The sequence below is a fragment of the Lineus longissimus genome, chromosome 1 (genome assembly GCF_910592395.1).
Source record: "Lineus longissimus chromosome 1, tnLinLong1.2, whole genome shotgun sequence".
NCBI lineage: Eukaryota > Metazoa > Nemertea > Pilidiophora > Heteronemertea > Lineidae > Lineus > Lineus longissimus.
Genome location: NC_088308.1, coordinates 5,527,460 through 5,543,104, shown reverse-complemented (window position 1 = coordinate 5,543,104; position 15,645 = coordinate 5,527,460). Strand labels below are relative to the sequence as shown.

At 43.6% G+C, this 15,645-nt stretch overlaps 1 protein-coding gene across 2 annotated transcripts in view; it reads right to left on the bottom strand.

Annotated features, from left to right (window-relative positions):
• Nucleotides 1–15,645, bottom strand: part of LOC135486433 (zinc finger SWIM domain-containing protein 8-like) — a 32,772-nt gene that overhangs the window by 10,737 nt on the left and 6,390 nt on the right. The window contains exons 3-21 of one of the 2 annotated variants that reach the window (XM_064769219.1): nucleotides 13,078–13,172; nucleotides 11,607–11,782; nucleotides 10,149–10,338; nucleotides 9,802–9,922; nucleotides 9,288–9,483; nucleotides 7,870–8,997; nucleotides 7,409–7,547; nucleotides 6,855–7,217; nucleotides 6,456–6,566; nucleotides 6,059–6,204; nucleotides 5,147–5,361; nucleotides 4,611–4,814; nucleotides 4,186–4,304; nucleotides 3,645–3,840; nucleotides 3,165–3,260; nucleotides 2,450–2,730; nucleotides 1,342–2,279; nucleotides 885–1,113; nucleotides 299–476 (exon numbers count right to left, since the gene is read on the bottom strand). In XM_064769219.1, coding sequence (XP_064625289.1) covers nucleotides 299–476; nucleotides 885–1,113; nucleotides 1,342–2,279; nucleotides 2,450–2,730; nucleotides 3,165–3,260; nucleotides 3,645–3,840; nucleotides 4,186–4,304; nucleotides 4,611–4,814; nucleotides 5,147–5,361; nucleotides 6,059–6,204; nucleotides 6,456–6,566; nucleotides 6,855–7,217; nucleotides 7,409–7,547; nucleotides 7,870–8,997; nucleotides 9,288–9,483; nucleotides 9,802–9,922; nucleotides 10,149–10,338; nucleotides 11,607–11,782; nucleotides 13,078–13,172 — 5,121 coding nt within the window. The remainder of the gene's footprint in view (nucleotides 1–298; nucleotides 477–884; nucleotides 1,114–1,341; nucleotides 2,280–2,449; nucleotides 2,731–3,164; nucleotides 3,261–3,644; nucleotides 3,841–4,185; nucleotides 4,305–4,610; nucleotides 4,815–5,146; nucleotides 5,362–6,058; nucleotides 6,205–6,455; nucleotides 6,567–6,854; nucleotides 7,218–7,408; nucleotides 7,548–7,869; nucleotides 8,998–9,287; nucleotides 9,484–9,801; nucleotides 9,923–10,148; nucleotides 10,339–11,606; nucleotides 11,783–13,077; nucleotides 13,173–15,645) is intronic. The other variant, XM_064769226.1, reaches the window with a different exon arrangement.

Sequence of the window (15,645 nt, the reverse complement as noted above, 5' to 3'; positions counted from 1 at the left end):
GCAGCGTATAGACTTATGATTTGCCCTGGCACGTTTCTGCTTTTTAAAATCATTAGGTTCCAGAGCAGATTATACCTTGGCCCAATATAGGATATCATTAGTCTGCCCACACAAAGGCACTCAAGAACAGAAGCACGATTCTACAAGATAGGTTTATCACTTCCCCAAAACCCTTATCCGTAATTCAAGAGATACAATTCTAGGTCTTCCCCATAGTAACTAGGGCTAAACCAAGTGGCGGACCAGCAGATTTTCCCACTAAGGTTTGTGCCTCCTCATATGAGAACTCAATACTTACATTTGTAGACATTTCTGTACTAAAGGACTGAGTATTGGTGACCTCAGATGGCTGGAGAGTTGGACAGGATTGTGCCGTGACAGATACTGCGCTGACTCGATGGCGATATCCTGAAGGACGAATGGACTCACTACGGCGTTCACGGCACTCGCACAGAACTGAGACAGGTAATTAGTGCCTGGAAAACAAGAGACATAATTGCTATCAGGAAGCACTGACCTTAAGACGATGATAGCACAATTTCTTCAAATTTAATGTGGGATTGATCCAGAACACCTTAAAGAAACCTGTCTTACCAGTGACATACCAGATAGAGAGGATCATTCATAGATAAGATCTATCAGATATCTCAATGGAATAATGCCCGTAGACATGTGGCATCTCCAACACAACAGATCTCCAGATTACCTCAGGGGAGGATTATTCCTAGACCGTTGAAGACTTTTATGAAAGGCTTCTGAGGTGGCAGGAATCACACAAGAAACGGTGCAGAGATCAACACCATTATCTAGACTGACTGTCCCCATCTCAGACTGAAGATTTTCCTTAAATGTTGTCAGGTTTCGGACCTTACAAGTTATCTTACCTAATTTCTTAGCTATTCCCAACAACCACTTGACATCCTCCCCATACGGTGGACTCCTTGCATACTTGGTCTGTGGCCGATCATCGTGCACCCTTCTGGCCAAGGTCTCCATCGCCAACATGCCGACCCTGTACGCCGCTAGCAGGTAGTTCATCTGGGTGGAATTCTGTGCTGTTTGGGGCGGGGCGGATGGCAGGCCGACCTGCTGGTGTTGGGCATTCATGTTAACCTTGGAGAAGAAGACAAATTTAAAGATAAACAGGGCCTTGATTTGACCAAATTACATCCACATGCATAATTTCTTGGCATTGGTCAACCTTTTTTAGTTATATACTGGTGTTCATCTAAACAAGATTCTACTCGACAAGTCTATTGTACTTGCGTCTGCCTGTTTTTTCAATGAATCAGGATGTGTATTTCATAATGGCGGCACAAGATGTGATCTGTTATAGCTTACCTGCTGAAGCTGGACATCTCCTTCCTGTTGCATGCCACCCTGCTCCATCCCAGCCATTGGCTGCATCTGACCCGACACTGGAACCATGTTGCGTCCCTGCATCATATTCTGGCTGGCATACACCTGAACGGAGGGTTGTCGCATATGTGCGGCATTGGGATGGTACATGGCTGCAGGATTTGGATGCAGATTCTGGATCGCCATGTTCCCGAACTGCGGATGATTCTGATACGGGTAGGTGGTGAGATAAGCCGGGTGCATGTTGTGAGTGTGGACTTGGATATGTGGCTGGCTGTACTGATGACCAAAGTTCGGAATCTGTTGCATGTAGCTATACTGGTAGATTTGGTGGGATGGCGGTGGTTGGGGAATGGTGTAGGGGATGTGAATCTGTTGCTGCGGCTGTCCTCTGGACGTCGCAACTTGGGGCTGATTCTGACTCGGTGCCTGCTGGTAGGGGACAATCTGCAACACAGGAGGACTAGTCCGTTGCTCTATAACAGGCATGACAGCCTGTGGTGGCGCCATTTCAACCTCCTCGATATGGACAGTATTATTCTGAGCTCCGCCAGCAGCCTGGCTGACAGCCGTTGCCGTCTCTTCATACAGTTCGTACCACCGTTTCGCAACATCGAACAAAACTTCAGGATACACGCCACCATCTTTAGCTGCACTCTCCACAGCGAGACACGCACGCTCCAGCTTCTCCCGGCACTGTTCCTTGCACTGAATTAGCGCCCTCTGAATCTCATTCGGGTTAAGTGCCTGTGCATGAGGAAGACAAGACAGGGCCAACTCGGCAGCGGCACGCACCATGTTGTGGTCGCGGCCTCGGGAAGCTCGGTCAGCAAGTGAGGCAACCTCCGGCGGTGTTAGGTGTCCCTCCCACGTCTCAATCAAGATATTGATTGATGCACTCCCTATTTCCATTGCTTGACCTGAAAAACAGAAACAAGTTTAGAAGAGAACATACAGTACTCCCAAATAATTTGCTACTCAGTAATTTTAAAACAGCACTGGTCTTAACATGTTAGCTGAAATTCAGGACCCGTTTAATATGCAATCAATGCTGAAGTATGAAGCACAAGTGGGCACTTTGTCAACTCACCAGTAATCCACGAGACATGGGATGAATACGTCCTTGATAGCCAGTTGGGTGAAACACAATTATGTACACCGAGTGCATACAATCCAATCTGGAAGGCGCACAGGTGCAGATTCCTATGAGGCCCCGTAGGGGCGTTACTGTTGGAAGGCTGAGTGAAGAGAGACGTGGAGCTGTTCCCACCGGCCCTGGTCAGCACTGTCTTAGCAAGTTCGAACATGAAGTGGGCCAGGGCCTCGCTCGGCTGGTTGGGAATGGTCGGCATACGATTCTTGTTTTTGTGTCTGCAACCGAAGGAAAATTCGATGTGATATGCAGTCAAAACTTCGAGACAGATATGAGACTTCGTACAACATAGTAAGATCAAAATGCATCATTTGATTTACAAGAAATACGCAATAATTTTAAGGAGACAAAGCAGAAAGGTCTTTGCAAAAGCACTTAGCGAAGCAAGACGTATAGAAAGCTATTCCCACACATGCAAACTTGGTAATGACATCTGCCAAATGTGTTCATAGCAATTGGCTTGTAGTAGTAGGCAACTGGTTTCGTAAGAAAATAGCTCCTGTTGCCTTCTGCAATGCCAGAGGAGGTTTGTTGGACGAATGCTTTCAGAAGACATTCAAACAACAGCAGAGCGCCCTTTGGTTTACCTCTCACAAACAAAGACAGCTTTTTGAATAACCTGTTGCAGTTCTATCCAAGGTAGTTGCCTTACCTTGTAACTTTGAGACATGCAGATGGATTCCTGGCATCGGGCATAATGAGATGGGGAGCAGCATAGCGTCCTGACCCACCAAACGTACTGATTGGACTGAAAAAGACCAAGGATACTTCAGCCAATTCACTTCAGTGTTTTGAGAGTGTCACCTGAAGCTCCATTTGCATAGCCAAACTCTAATATTCAGGCATTGCCTCTTAGAAGATGGTTTGAGGTTTTGGTATAATTTCATCATGATGTAGCTGACCGCATACAAGATCATCGCTAAAATGGTTCGTGGAGCAGTGGTGAACATCTAAGGCAAAAGTTGAGCGAGATCATTCACAGAGTAGTTCTCTGCAATGACTCATTTGAACTCGACCAGAAGAAGTCAAGGACTGTCCCTCAGCCCGAACTTTCAACCACTAGGGTTGTGGTTGGGGCCAGGAACCCAGGTTCTGAGCATGAATAGGTTCTTCACTACACTATATCTCCTACCTTTCATTGTCTCGAATCTTTGCAGCATTGCCCTTGTCTCCAGAGCTGCTGGAGCCGAACGAGTCACTGCTCTTGCCACTGCTTCCACTGTCACTGCCTGGACCTTGGTGCTTACTGCCCCAGTTCCGTCTGACCAGGGTTGGGGAGTTGTCGCTAGATGTGGTCTCCGGGGCACTGCTGTCAATGCTGGCCATACCTGGAAGGGAGATGAGATTTAGATGTTTCATAAAACACATCAAGACCGTCTTACAGACTGCTGATTTTGTTGAAAGCTTTTGTCAAAGGGAAACTTCTTTGAACTGACCACCCTTTCTATAACAATCTTACGAGGGAGGACAGTGTAGAATTTGTCATTTGCACATGACTAGGATGCTATGCACCTTCATTTTTAACCCAAATTTCATCCATTTTCTTGGGCATTACCAAAATAGTTACCGAGTTGCTTGTCAGCTACTTTACTGTTGACTTTGGAGTGCTGGGGTGTACCCACACTTTGAATACCAAATTAGCACAATCCAGCTCAACTAGTTGATCGACTTACCAACAGATGGTCTCTTGATTGTCTTGAGGTTAGTGCACCTGAACTTAGCCTCCCAAGCCTTGTAGTCACTGCTCCCCTCTCCATCCTCTTCAAGGGCTGAACTATCCGTGTCCTTGTTACTAAAATGGATAAAATAATCAGTAAGTATTTTTGCTTGGTGCTTAGTCAGCTGGTAAGCATTGTCTACTTGTATCTTTCATACCTAACATTGCAGTGTGGACTGGTCTACTGTCTTTTTCATGAGAATATGGCACACTGATTTTTGTAGGATCTGCACTTTTACAACGAACTTCAGAACAATTCATGTCGGATTCGTGACTATGATAGCAAGAAACCATTGTTATTTACCCCACATGTTGATTCTGTTACTAAGACACTGCAATTAACAACCCAAATGGCTAAGGGAACACAGGAAGAAGACTAACCTGTTGTAATGTCTTGTGACCGTCGTCTTGGGTCTTGCTCCACTACTCGCAGTAACGTTGAGACTGGCAAACTTCTGCTCCAGATTCAGGTACTCCAGACTCTGCCTGCTGCTGGAGACGGTGGTCAGGGACTGCCACATGCTGTTAGAGGAACTTCCAGTAGCTGGGACAGCTGTAGGTACAAGGGAGGGGTCATCCAGACAACTGAAGAGAAAAGAGGCAAAAAGTATTTCAACAGCAAAAACATGCGTGTTTTCTAACAGTACCAAGATGTTTTCTGAACTTATCTAAAAATCTTGGTTTCAACATCCCATATACTTTTTCTCACCATATTTACATTACCTTACATGGAAATAACTCAAGATTCCAAATATTAAAACATAAATTGCGTCTAAAATTACAGAGAAATCATGGTGTCCGCTAAAAATTGTGGTTCAAGCTTCTTGATCCTGTGGTATGAAACAAAATTGTAAGATTTGGAAGTTTTTCCGAAAGCTGAAACAGAAACCATGTTGACCAGGGCAAGAAAAGTTTACCTGGCCTCAGCTTTCGGGACACCATTATTCTCATGATCGAGCTGACCCGTCTCCGTGCGGGCCTTGTGGCCTTCTTTCTCCTGGGTGGAGGCTGTGTTCGTCTGCGTGTGGCTGCTATGACTGCTGCTGGACGACTGACTGCCGAGCAGATACGTCTTGAGAGAAGGAGTCTTGTACAGCTGATGCACTTCTTTGTCGAGCAGTTTATCCATGATCTGGAAAATATTCGATTTCATTATACACAAGAGATCTTCTCATTGGTTCATTTCTAGAAACAAGAACTACGGTTGAATAAAAGAACTTGTTACCAAGACAATCTACCTTCATATCTTAACATACCAAGCAATAGAGCAATAGGAGCCCACTGTTAGGCTGTGGCCCAAGTTTCCCTGCCAAGAGGTTCCAGCAGCTCTTGCTTTACCCAGAAAAAAAGGACCAACTGTTCATAGGGCTGACCTTGCCATCATGACATTAAGCTCAAAGCAATATAAAAATAAACATGCTCTGCCAATCTGATCAAAGTGAGATCATTTCATGACATTAAGCTCAAAGCAATATAAAAATAAACATGCTCTGCCAATCTGATCAAAGTGAGATCATTTCAAAAGCATACTGCATAAGTACCAAGAGTTATGAGATCGACATCAAACTTTTAATCGCATGTAAGTTTTAAACCAATAAATATCATCTCTTCAAAACTTAACATAATTACTTCAATGTAACACAATTGTCCACAAAAGTTGCATCAAATTCAAATGTTTTTCAATAATGAAAATGAAACGGTTTGAAAAAGCATCTAAAAATTTGAATGTTTTTCCTCTCGTTCATCACAATTCATGACCACAACACAACGAAAGTAAAATAAAGGAATGACTGGTCCAGGGTTTCAATCTTCCTCTTGGTTTGACTTACGCAGAGCCGCCTACTCCCTACCTTGCCCAGTTTGACTTGGTCATCCTTGTAATGGAATAACATAGCCAAGGCAAGGTCCCCTTTCTGTCTCCGCGTTCCCTCGCACAAGAGTGGGTGTTCAGCTTCTGACACATTGGCCTTTAAACCTGTGGAAGACAAGAACAAGATCAGTCATATATAACAAACTCGGGTGTTCAGTATCGGAGACAGTGGCCTTCAAACCTGTGGAGGACAAAACAAGTTTAAGTTATAAACCAAAACTCAGGTGTTCAGCTTTTGAGACATTGCCCTTAACCTGAACATTCTTGGGGTCTGGGTAGACGATAGTATCACTGGCCCTTAGCTACACCAAAAGGGCACCAAGTCAATTAAGCTAGTGTGAGAAAGCGTTACTCACCTAAGGCAGCTAAAGCAGCTTCAAAGCCCAGCTTTTCATCGGTTGCCATCCGTGCGGTCGACTGGACTGATCGACTAGGTGGCCGGCTGTTGGAGCCGTTGACTGGATTGACTGAAAAGAGTAGAACAACTGTCAAGTGAGGGAAACAATTTTACGACACGTGTGTAGCCAAGCGATTCTGAAAATTGTTTTCCACAATTGCCATCCTCTTCCACTGAGAGAGAAAAACTTGCACATGAATTACAAGAGTCTATGTCACACCTGGCTCAAGACAGACACACTAAGAAGACGTTTCATGAACTACCTCTGTACAGAGGCCTTTTTCATCAACTCCTTCAACCACAGAGCCATCATTCTCAAAGAACACAAATATCAGAGGATTGGACTGACCTGACTCACCTGGTAAACATAATGAATCAAATATAAAACTAGCTAACATCAGCGGTAGAAGAGACTCGCCGCGGAACCGCAGCTTCCCGTCCCTGAGTTGCTCAGCTCTGTCTCTGATGACATTCAACTCTGCCGGGCCGAGTGGTATCTTCTTCAGCAGAGCAGCCAGTTCAGACTCCTGGTTGGCAAGTTTCACCTCCAGCGCCTTACTTGAAGCGGGCTGCCTCGGCATCTCCAGACCGAACATGCCAACCTTGAACGCTAGATGATGACACTCGGCGTCCTCTAACAGAACGTTACAGAGGAAGGCCGCCTTGGCGAGCGTTGTAATCGCAAATGAACTAGTGTTATTCTGACTCTTCTTCTTCTTTCCTGAAAAAGACATTTGAAATTGTTGATGTCCAGGTCAATATCCGAACCCATGTACGTGACACAACTTTCACTCATACAATGAAGCTGCAAATACGTTTTCAAGCAGCACACAGTCAAAAGCTACCTCCACAGCAAGCTTGAATTCACACTACCCACCCTAGACATGAAAAGTTGGCATTTGTCGTACTCACCCTTTCCAGTGTGCTGTACTGGCTCAGCAGTAAGATCAGGTGGGTTGGCTAACATCTCCTCCGCCAGTTGCTTAGCAAGTTTACAAGCCTCTTTAGTGTATCCATGCGCATGGAGTGCTTCTGCTCGAGCAAACAAAGTCTGAAATAAGAAGTGGAATATATTTGGTGAAATTGCATGATTTTCCTACTTTTTCAGTCCTTCTTCCCAAGATTAGGACAGATGCGTAGACAGCAGAACCAGCCCAGCAGAGTTTGGGCAATTGGACTGATGTTTGAAATTTCATCTACTCCCTGCACCCAAGGTCAAAGGTTTAATCTAGCTGCTTTGACTGCCTTTCATGTTACAGGGAGGGGGCAAATCTCTCCGACAGTGAACATACTGCGGGGTCTAAGGTTTCCTCATACATTTTCATTCCAAATTGCCAACTCCAAGCAATAAAACTGTCTCATGTAGTACTTACGTCTTGTTTATTCTCAAACTTCTTCAGCCCAGCAAAGTAGTTCGGTTCATCCGACTTTTTCTTCTTGTCTGAATCTCCCAGCTTGGCCTTTGTGTCGTAAAAATACACTTGGTACTCATCACTAGACTGCTGCGCATCAGAGAATGAATGCTCACCAACAAGAGGGGGCTTGGGCTTCTTACTAGAACCAGAAGCACCAACTTGTGGAGGAGTCGGAAAGTTACTAGCAGCAGCGACAGCGCCATCAGGTAATGATCCGTCAGAATCGTTGTCATCCACGTGACGTTTAGGAAGGTCGCTACCGTCGACAACACGAGCATCACATGCTGGTAATGGACCAATCAGGACAGCGCCCGTGGCCATGCCGCCAGTTTGTAAATCCTCTACCCCATGATCGGCGTTACGGTCTTTATGTTTATGTGACTTAGATTTATCCTGCGCTGGTTCATCAGCGTAACTAGAATCAGAATCCCGACGTAACGACGGTGGCTCCAACTTAGAATACTCCCTAAAGTTTTCACAGAATCCCTCAGAACTTGAACTGAGCGCTCCGTCAGTTTGTGTGTCTATTGAGTTCACCTGAGTTAGCTTCCGGCCATGTTCACTGGCAAGCCGGTGTGCGACTGCCATCGCTGAACAGTCCACGCCCTGCACATTCGAGACTTGCGCTTTGTGTTTGCGACACTCTGTTTCCTGAGCTTTACTACACGACAGATGGACATGGAGGCGCCATGGCTTCTCTTTCTCAACATACGTTATTCCAGCAATGACATAATCATCCCACGTCAGCGAACAAGCCTCGATGCTGGGCTTAAACCCGGGGAATAACTCAATGTCAGATTTCTTAATCGTAGTTCCACCGCCGGGTAGATTAGAGGTACGAGCTTTCCGTACTTTGTCTATAGACTTTATGTGCCAGTCTTTGAACTGGGTGCTTAGATCGTCCCGTTGGATTGGCGAAAGTGTTGGATTGAGTGCTGCGAGTCTCCAAAGCATTACGATCTCGTCACCAAGACTAGACGCAGCATGTTGCGAAGCATTTGACGCATTGTTTGCTCCATTCCTTCCATGGCTGTTGGTACTGTTGTGAGCAGATGAGATCTTTGTGGAGAACCACCAGGTCAGGAGCTGCAATTAAAAATCAAACGTTGAGAGATACTTGACTGATGGATACATGGAAACCTAATGCAAAATTCATTTCACTCACTTTCTACAAACCTGTGTGTTAGTTTAAAATCAGTCAGATGGACTTTATGTAACTTGAACTGACTATTTCTTCAGTTTCAGGTCATTGTCACTTGGTTCTTAGCTAAATTATGGCTGCTGTAGACCAAATCATATGAGGTTGCCCAAAAGACTGACAGTCAAAGTTCCCCGACTGTTTTATAGCCAGCGTAAAACTGTTAAATGATTCGTACCTGTTCACAAGCAAGTGCCTCGTCAGTGAGTATTTCTAGAAGTGGAATGGCATTGCTATCGTGGCGGCGGAACATCTCCCTGATGATTGACAGCAAGTTCCACATGCCCTCCGGCTCCCTCCCTCGCAGGGGACGTAGAAGACTTTGCCATTCTGCAGCAGCAGGGGGCGCTGTTGATGACAGGTAATTCACATCGCTGAAAATGGAAAGATGTCTTGTGAATGACTGATTTGCAATTTCAGGTAAGTTTCTGCAGTCAGAGATTGCCCACATCAAGTGAAGGACTACAAAGCCAGTGAAATCTTTGGAATCAGACCTTTTACCCGCGAGATGCTCCTGCAATCCCCCTCAAAGGTGCTGTTCTTTTCAAAGCCGGCCAAGTACACTCAGATCCTACACTCCTTTAGCTGCATCTATGAGCCTTTGATAACCCCAACGGTTTAATCCAACTAAGGTCGATGACAATGTCATCAGGAACCAGACTCTGTAGGCATTGTCAAAAATTTTAGCTTACCTAAAAACAATAGGTGAAGGAACGCAGAACTTGATGAGTGTTTTCTTGATGTTTTCATGGAGGGTAGATTCATCGAGACACCATGTGGTCTGTTCGCTAGCAGACGGACCAGCGGTAGGATCTGGAGAAAAAAGCAGATTACTGATGAAAGAAAGTCAGAGTTATAGATTTAAAAGTGCTGACAAAGGTATAATTTTATGATTCTATAATAAACAATGAAATTTCAAGCCCGATTTTGAGAATTTCCCAATTTTTCCACAAGTTAAACTTTCACCAATAAAATTTCAATCAACAACCGACCAAAACAAAACAACCTTCAGATGGTATTTTTGACAATCTGATCTTACCCGGAGCCCCACACACTGTGTTAATGGCATTCTGCTGCGAGGACAGCAACTCGTCGAGTAATCTTTGAGCAGTAGGCAGAATCTGTTGAGGCAGTTCACTGATCAGGTACTGAGCAAACTTCTGCAGTTGATCGCGATGAAGACGTGACAGGGACTCGGAGACTGGAGCTCGCAGACAAACATGTAGGGCCTGCAAATATAAAGTTATGGTTCAGAGTACATAACAAGCTTTGACTACTTAACACTGAGCTTGGAGAACTTCAGCGCTTTCTTCTCTTTACAGCATCATCAGAATGTGAATTTTGACACATTTCAACACAATCTATATTGAGTAATGTCAACCCCAGACTTCACAGCCCGGAGGCCAGGTCTCTCCCACTCCTAGTCCTGAGACTCACCTCCCCCAATATAATTCTAAGCCCACTTTTAAATAGTCAATGCAATGGACAAGAGCAATGAACTTGGCCTTAACTTAACAATCTAATGTAACGATTCCCTGTTAAGCCATAAACCAGATGCTGCAGCAATTACATCCGGGTTTATGGTAATTTGATATCTGATATGACTGAATACAACAGCCAGAAGAAATTGGATCAGAATGTATTGGCCCAGTTCTCAGGATTAAAATCAATGGGTTTTGATGTCATTATCTGGGCTTAGATCACTGCACAGACTTGTTAATGACATGAATAATGGATTCAGTTGAGCATATAAAACAGCATTTGTCATTTTACTAATTCCAAGGCATTGGTCAGCATGGGTTACTGTACATTTACAGTTCCCTCTTTCAAATTCAAATTCACTCTATCATACACCATATCACTATCATCATATAATTTAAAAATCTATGTCAACTTTGATAGTGTTGTGAAACACAGATTAATGATCTGACATGAATATCAATCGATGGAATTGGACAAACATTTGTCATCAGTTTGGTAATTGGGCATTTGCTATGTTTTTAGAGTTCCGTCCAACAATGTTCTGGCTGAAACACCCGGGGGGCTTTTTCGGTAACAGTCCATCAGAAGTTAGTTAGCTTCGCTGATGATTAAACCAGTCGTGTTTCATAACAGTCAGCTATGTTCTCAACACTACTCAAAGGCTGATACCAGTTTTCTTACATCATTGATTGTCTTTGGGGTCTACTCTTAGTGTGTCAGTAGGTAACCTAGTCCGAGACATGGTCTTAGACTGATAATTGTTGCACAATTATATTGTTCCTCATTGTTCCATGGTATTGGCTTGCCACGTTATCCAAAAGGACTGAGAACTCATACTGGTGTCACCATACTCTACCAGGCCTAGGAGAAATTATCCCTAAGAGCTGAGAATCTTAAAACTATTGACTTTAAGACATGACTTTTCACTGCAAAGGTCACCTTCAGCATTTAACTTCTCTTTCGAATCTACTTTGATGCATTTTTGAAAACCTCCATAGTCTGTTGACTTTCTTACCTGATGAATTCTGTAGAGGCACAGTGCCACGACATGGGCACACCAAGAAGCAGTACTGCTACACGTACAGTTACAAGATGTGATTCTCCGCCGGTCAAACACTACCGCCACGTTGAAGGATCCCTTGGCCTGGGCAAGAGTCTGGGGTGGAATCACTGTCGCACTCAGATGGAAACCTAGAAAAGACATCAGATCACAAGATTATTTTGGTCTACAAATTAAGAAATACAGGGTGTGCCCAAATCAAAGATTAAAGACACAATTTGCCCTCAGTCCAGCACAAGGACAAGTAGATACTCCAGCCCATCCTCTCCAGCCATTTTTATCTTTTTCTGTTGCCTTGGCCTCAGTGTCCTCAGAATTGTTTCAGGTCTAGCACGCCCACAGGTCGATTTCAACATTCAAATGAACACACCACAAAATTTTTTTTCGTTTTGTTATTGACATGAAAGAACTTCCTTCATTTAACGGGCAGCCACTCGAGTTGGAACTGATAATTACTGCTTGTGTCAAGTCGCAAAAAATCAATTGTGATGATCATCTAAAAAACATATCCGGAAAAATGCATCAAAAGGCAAAAAAATGATATGTTCAACACTACTTTACTTCCAGGATGTACCTATTTTCTCAAGGACAGTTTTCATCTTCTTCAGTACATTCATATCTTGATAAAATTTCATTTTCAAATCTGTAAAAGTTCTCATATGAACAAGGCACCGTATGTAGGATGAGATCAATTGTTGCAAATTGATGAGGAAACGCCCAGTTTGCTACACAGCGACTTGGAAGAAGTCTTGTTTGTATCAATGATATTTAAGTTTATAACATCGATAATCACCCAGCATGCTCAGGGGCATTAGCGATGATTGAGCGCACATCAAAAGAACGAAATTCAGGTCTATTCAATTATCCCTGAAATTATGACTATAACAGAGTAAATATCAGTCTAGGTATGCCGCAGGCATCGATCCAGGTGGCATCAGATTCAGAATCTGCGGATAAAGCAAATTCAGTCAGAAAATTAACTTCTTTGAAGCAATATCCCCCACTAGAATCAGTACCACATTCTGCGAGCATATACGCTACTTTGAGGTTGGAATTCCTGGATACATGTCATCCCCTTCAACGAGGTTGTCTCGCTCACCCAAAGAATCGTTGAAATATTACATCTTAGTCACCATCAGATGACTCGAAAATACTATCATTTGGTGATCTGATAATGCACTGAAGCCAAGTGTTTTCAGGTAGTAGAGAAACTGAAGGCTCATACCAGTCATCTTGACCACCAAGGTTTTTGTCAACCCTACATTTTATCAACCCTACATTTTTAGAGGGTATAAGACCATGAGGTTCAGGATGATACTAGTTGAAACATTGTCAACTATCCATGTCTGTGTTTGTCTTTCCACGTCTGTGTGGTGATGGCTCATTTAAAATGACAATACTTGTGATGACAGCAGCCAATACTCACCAATCTGAAGGACGTCCCGAACTGCCTTGGCTTTATACAAGTGCTCCCCCTTCTGGAATTCATCTGCACTACCATTTGCCAAACACGAGTACAATCTGAAAGCAGAGGGTGGGGTCAAAGATTAGGCTCACTGGTTGGTGAAAGGAACAAATATTAAATTTTGTTTTGCTGCATTCGAAAGGCCTGGTGACGCCCAACAGCCACCTATGGCCAAGCTGGCTTCTGCCTATCGAGTATCGACTAACTTTAGAATACCGAGTTGAGATACCTAGTAAGTCAACTATGTTTTTTTGCAACATGGCTGAAGGCAATGTGATGAAATTCATATTATCTTCCTGAAAATATAAAAATTCTCATTACAGGTTATATTTTTATGATAATGCTGACAGTATTGGCTGATTGGTGATTCTCGGAAATCTTCCGCAAAACCACTGAGTTTTAATATGCCCTTCTGTAGGTTAATGGTTTATCGGTTTGACGGATTACTGCACAGGCAGCTCTATTGTCCACAAAGAGAAGGGGTTACAGAGGATATGTAGCATTTACACAAAGGCTTCTCTTGCTCCATGTATGATATAATGCACGGCCTATAGCCTAACAAGAGTGGATTATCCTATGTCACCATGGCTCCAGCATGGATGACGTGTGTGCATACTGGCAGCTAATGTAACAGCATCCGCAGCTGTAGCTAGCTGCTAAGAGTACCGGGAGCTATCGCTGCCTGTGCCTGCACAATCGACTGCTACGTAATACATAATGTACGCAATGCATAGCACACCAATACATTGACATAGTGTTTTTTATGTCCAATATGAATCGGCAATCATTTCACAGGTTCGGTGAATCGGTGAATCGGTGATCTATCTATTGAACAGAATAAGTCTGACAATATCATTATCAACAATTTCTAAGGACATGTTATTCATTTCTACTTTATCTCATTCAATCAATGACTGTGCATTTTAATAAAATTGGTCCAGTAAGCACAGCTTTGCTGTGTGTGTCAGTGCAGTTTTTATAGGAAGTTATTTTGCAGGAAATAAAGTAAAATACATTGCCCAAAGTCATTCTGTTGTATCAGCTTGAGTTCTGAAACCATAAGGACCACACAAAAGCACATTCCCCTCTTGGCTCTTGTGTCTTTGCTATCTAATTTAGCTCGATAAACCACGGCGCTATCAGAAAACGGCTGTAATATTACTTGTGAGCTACTAAGGAGTTGGAAGGGTAAACTTCACCTCCAACCTTCAAACGTGGCCAGAAGGTTTGGATCACTATTGACTACAGTATTTATACAACAACAGCCAGCAGCACGGTCAACAGTACTTTAAGTTTAACCAACAAATTATCGAGGAATTTACGCATGCTGCTGTAGCATGCTGTAGCCATTGAGAAGGCTGGAGTTGGATTTTCGCCAGAGTTGAAGTACCAGTCATGTACGATTGAATGAGATGGAAACCAGGATCCTCTATATTGACGGAGGGAGGGGGGGGGGCTCCGGTAGTCCTCCAGGGCAATACAAAGACCCCATCCAAGTGAGAAACAACAGCAGCCCGCCATGGAATCCTTGTTTCAGTCCCCATAGGATGGCCTGTGTCATCAGGTTGACGTCTTGCCCTTAGCTTCGAGATAAGAAGCCTTAAAAATCCACAATGACGTCTTTCATCACCTGATCTATCATCAGCTAGCGTTGATCCTCCTTAGGACTGTTGCTGAAAGCTTGGACAGTGAAGGACCCGACACGGTTTTGGAGGATAACCAGGATAGCACTGGTCATCATCAACATTGATGATTTTTCTGTAGCGATATCTCATAACATCGTCATCCGCAGCAGATGGGTTAATCAACTTGATACAACCCTGGATTGACGCATTAACAATTTCCCGGGGTCTTTTTTATACCACAAAAGATCGATACTACATGACTTGATAGATTATTTCATGAATCGAATATGTGGGATTTGAGCAGCACATCACGTGGACAGAAAGTGCACAAATCAAAGGTCGAAGATGCAGTTGCCTCTCGGCAGAAGACTGGCAGATACATGTACTTTAAGATTACTATCACTTGCCACTTCAGATATTCAAACGCTTTCTTAAGCCAAGAAGAGAATTGGCACCAGTGCAGTTGTCTAGTAACCCAGGGTTACCATTCCAAGGTTTATATGAAAATAGAAAGGTGCAGCACCCTGCCCATCGATTCTTAAAGTCCAGGACAGCAGAGATCAAAGATATTTTCTATTTCAGAAGTGTGCTAACTCAGCAATTTTTCTCAGTTCACCGTTCCTTTTCTTTGGGAATTTCCAAAATCCCTGCAGTTCCAAATTTCTGGAAGAAAAAACACTGGGGCCTTCGTATGAGCCGTATCAAAAACACCATGTGTTTCCTTCCTTGTTATTGTACACCACAGGTGAATCTGTCTACTTCACTACACATATCAATATCACTTTAACGTGACGTCAACCCGAGAGAAACCATACAATATCGCTATCTGCACACATAAGCCGTTGCTATTCAAGAAATCGAGACTATGACTTGTTGCTATCGAAACCACTTTATTCAACAAAGC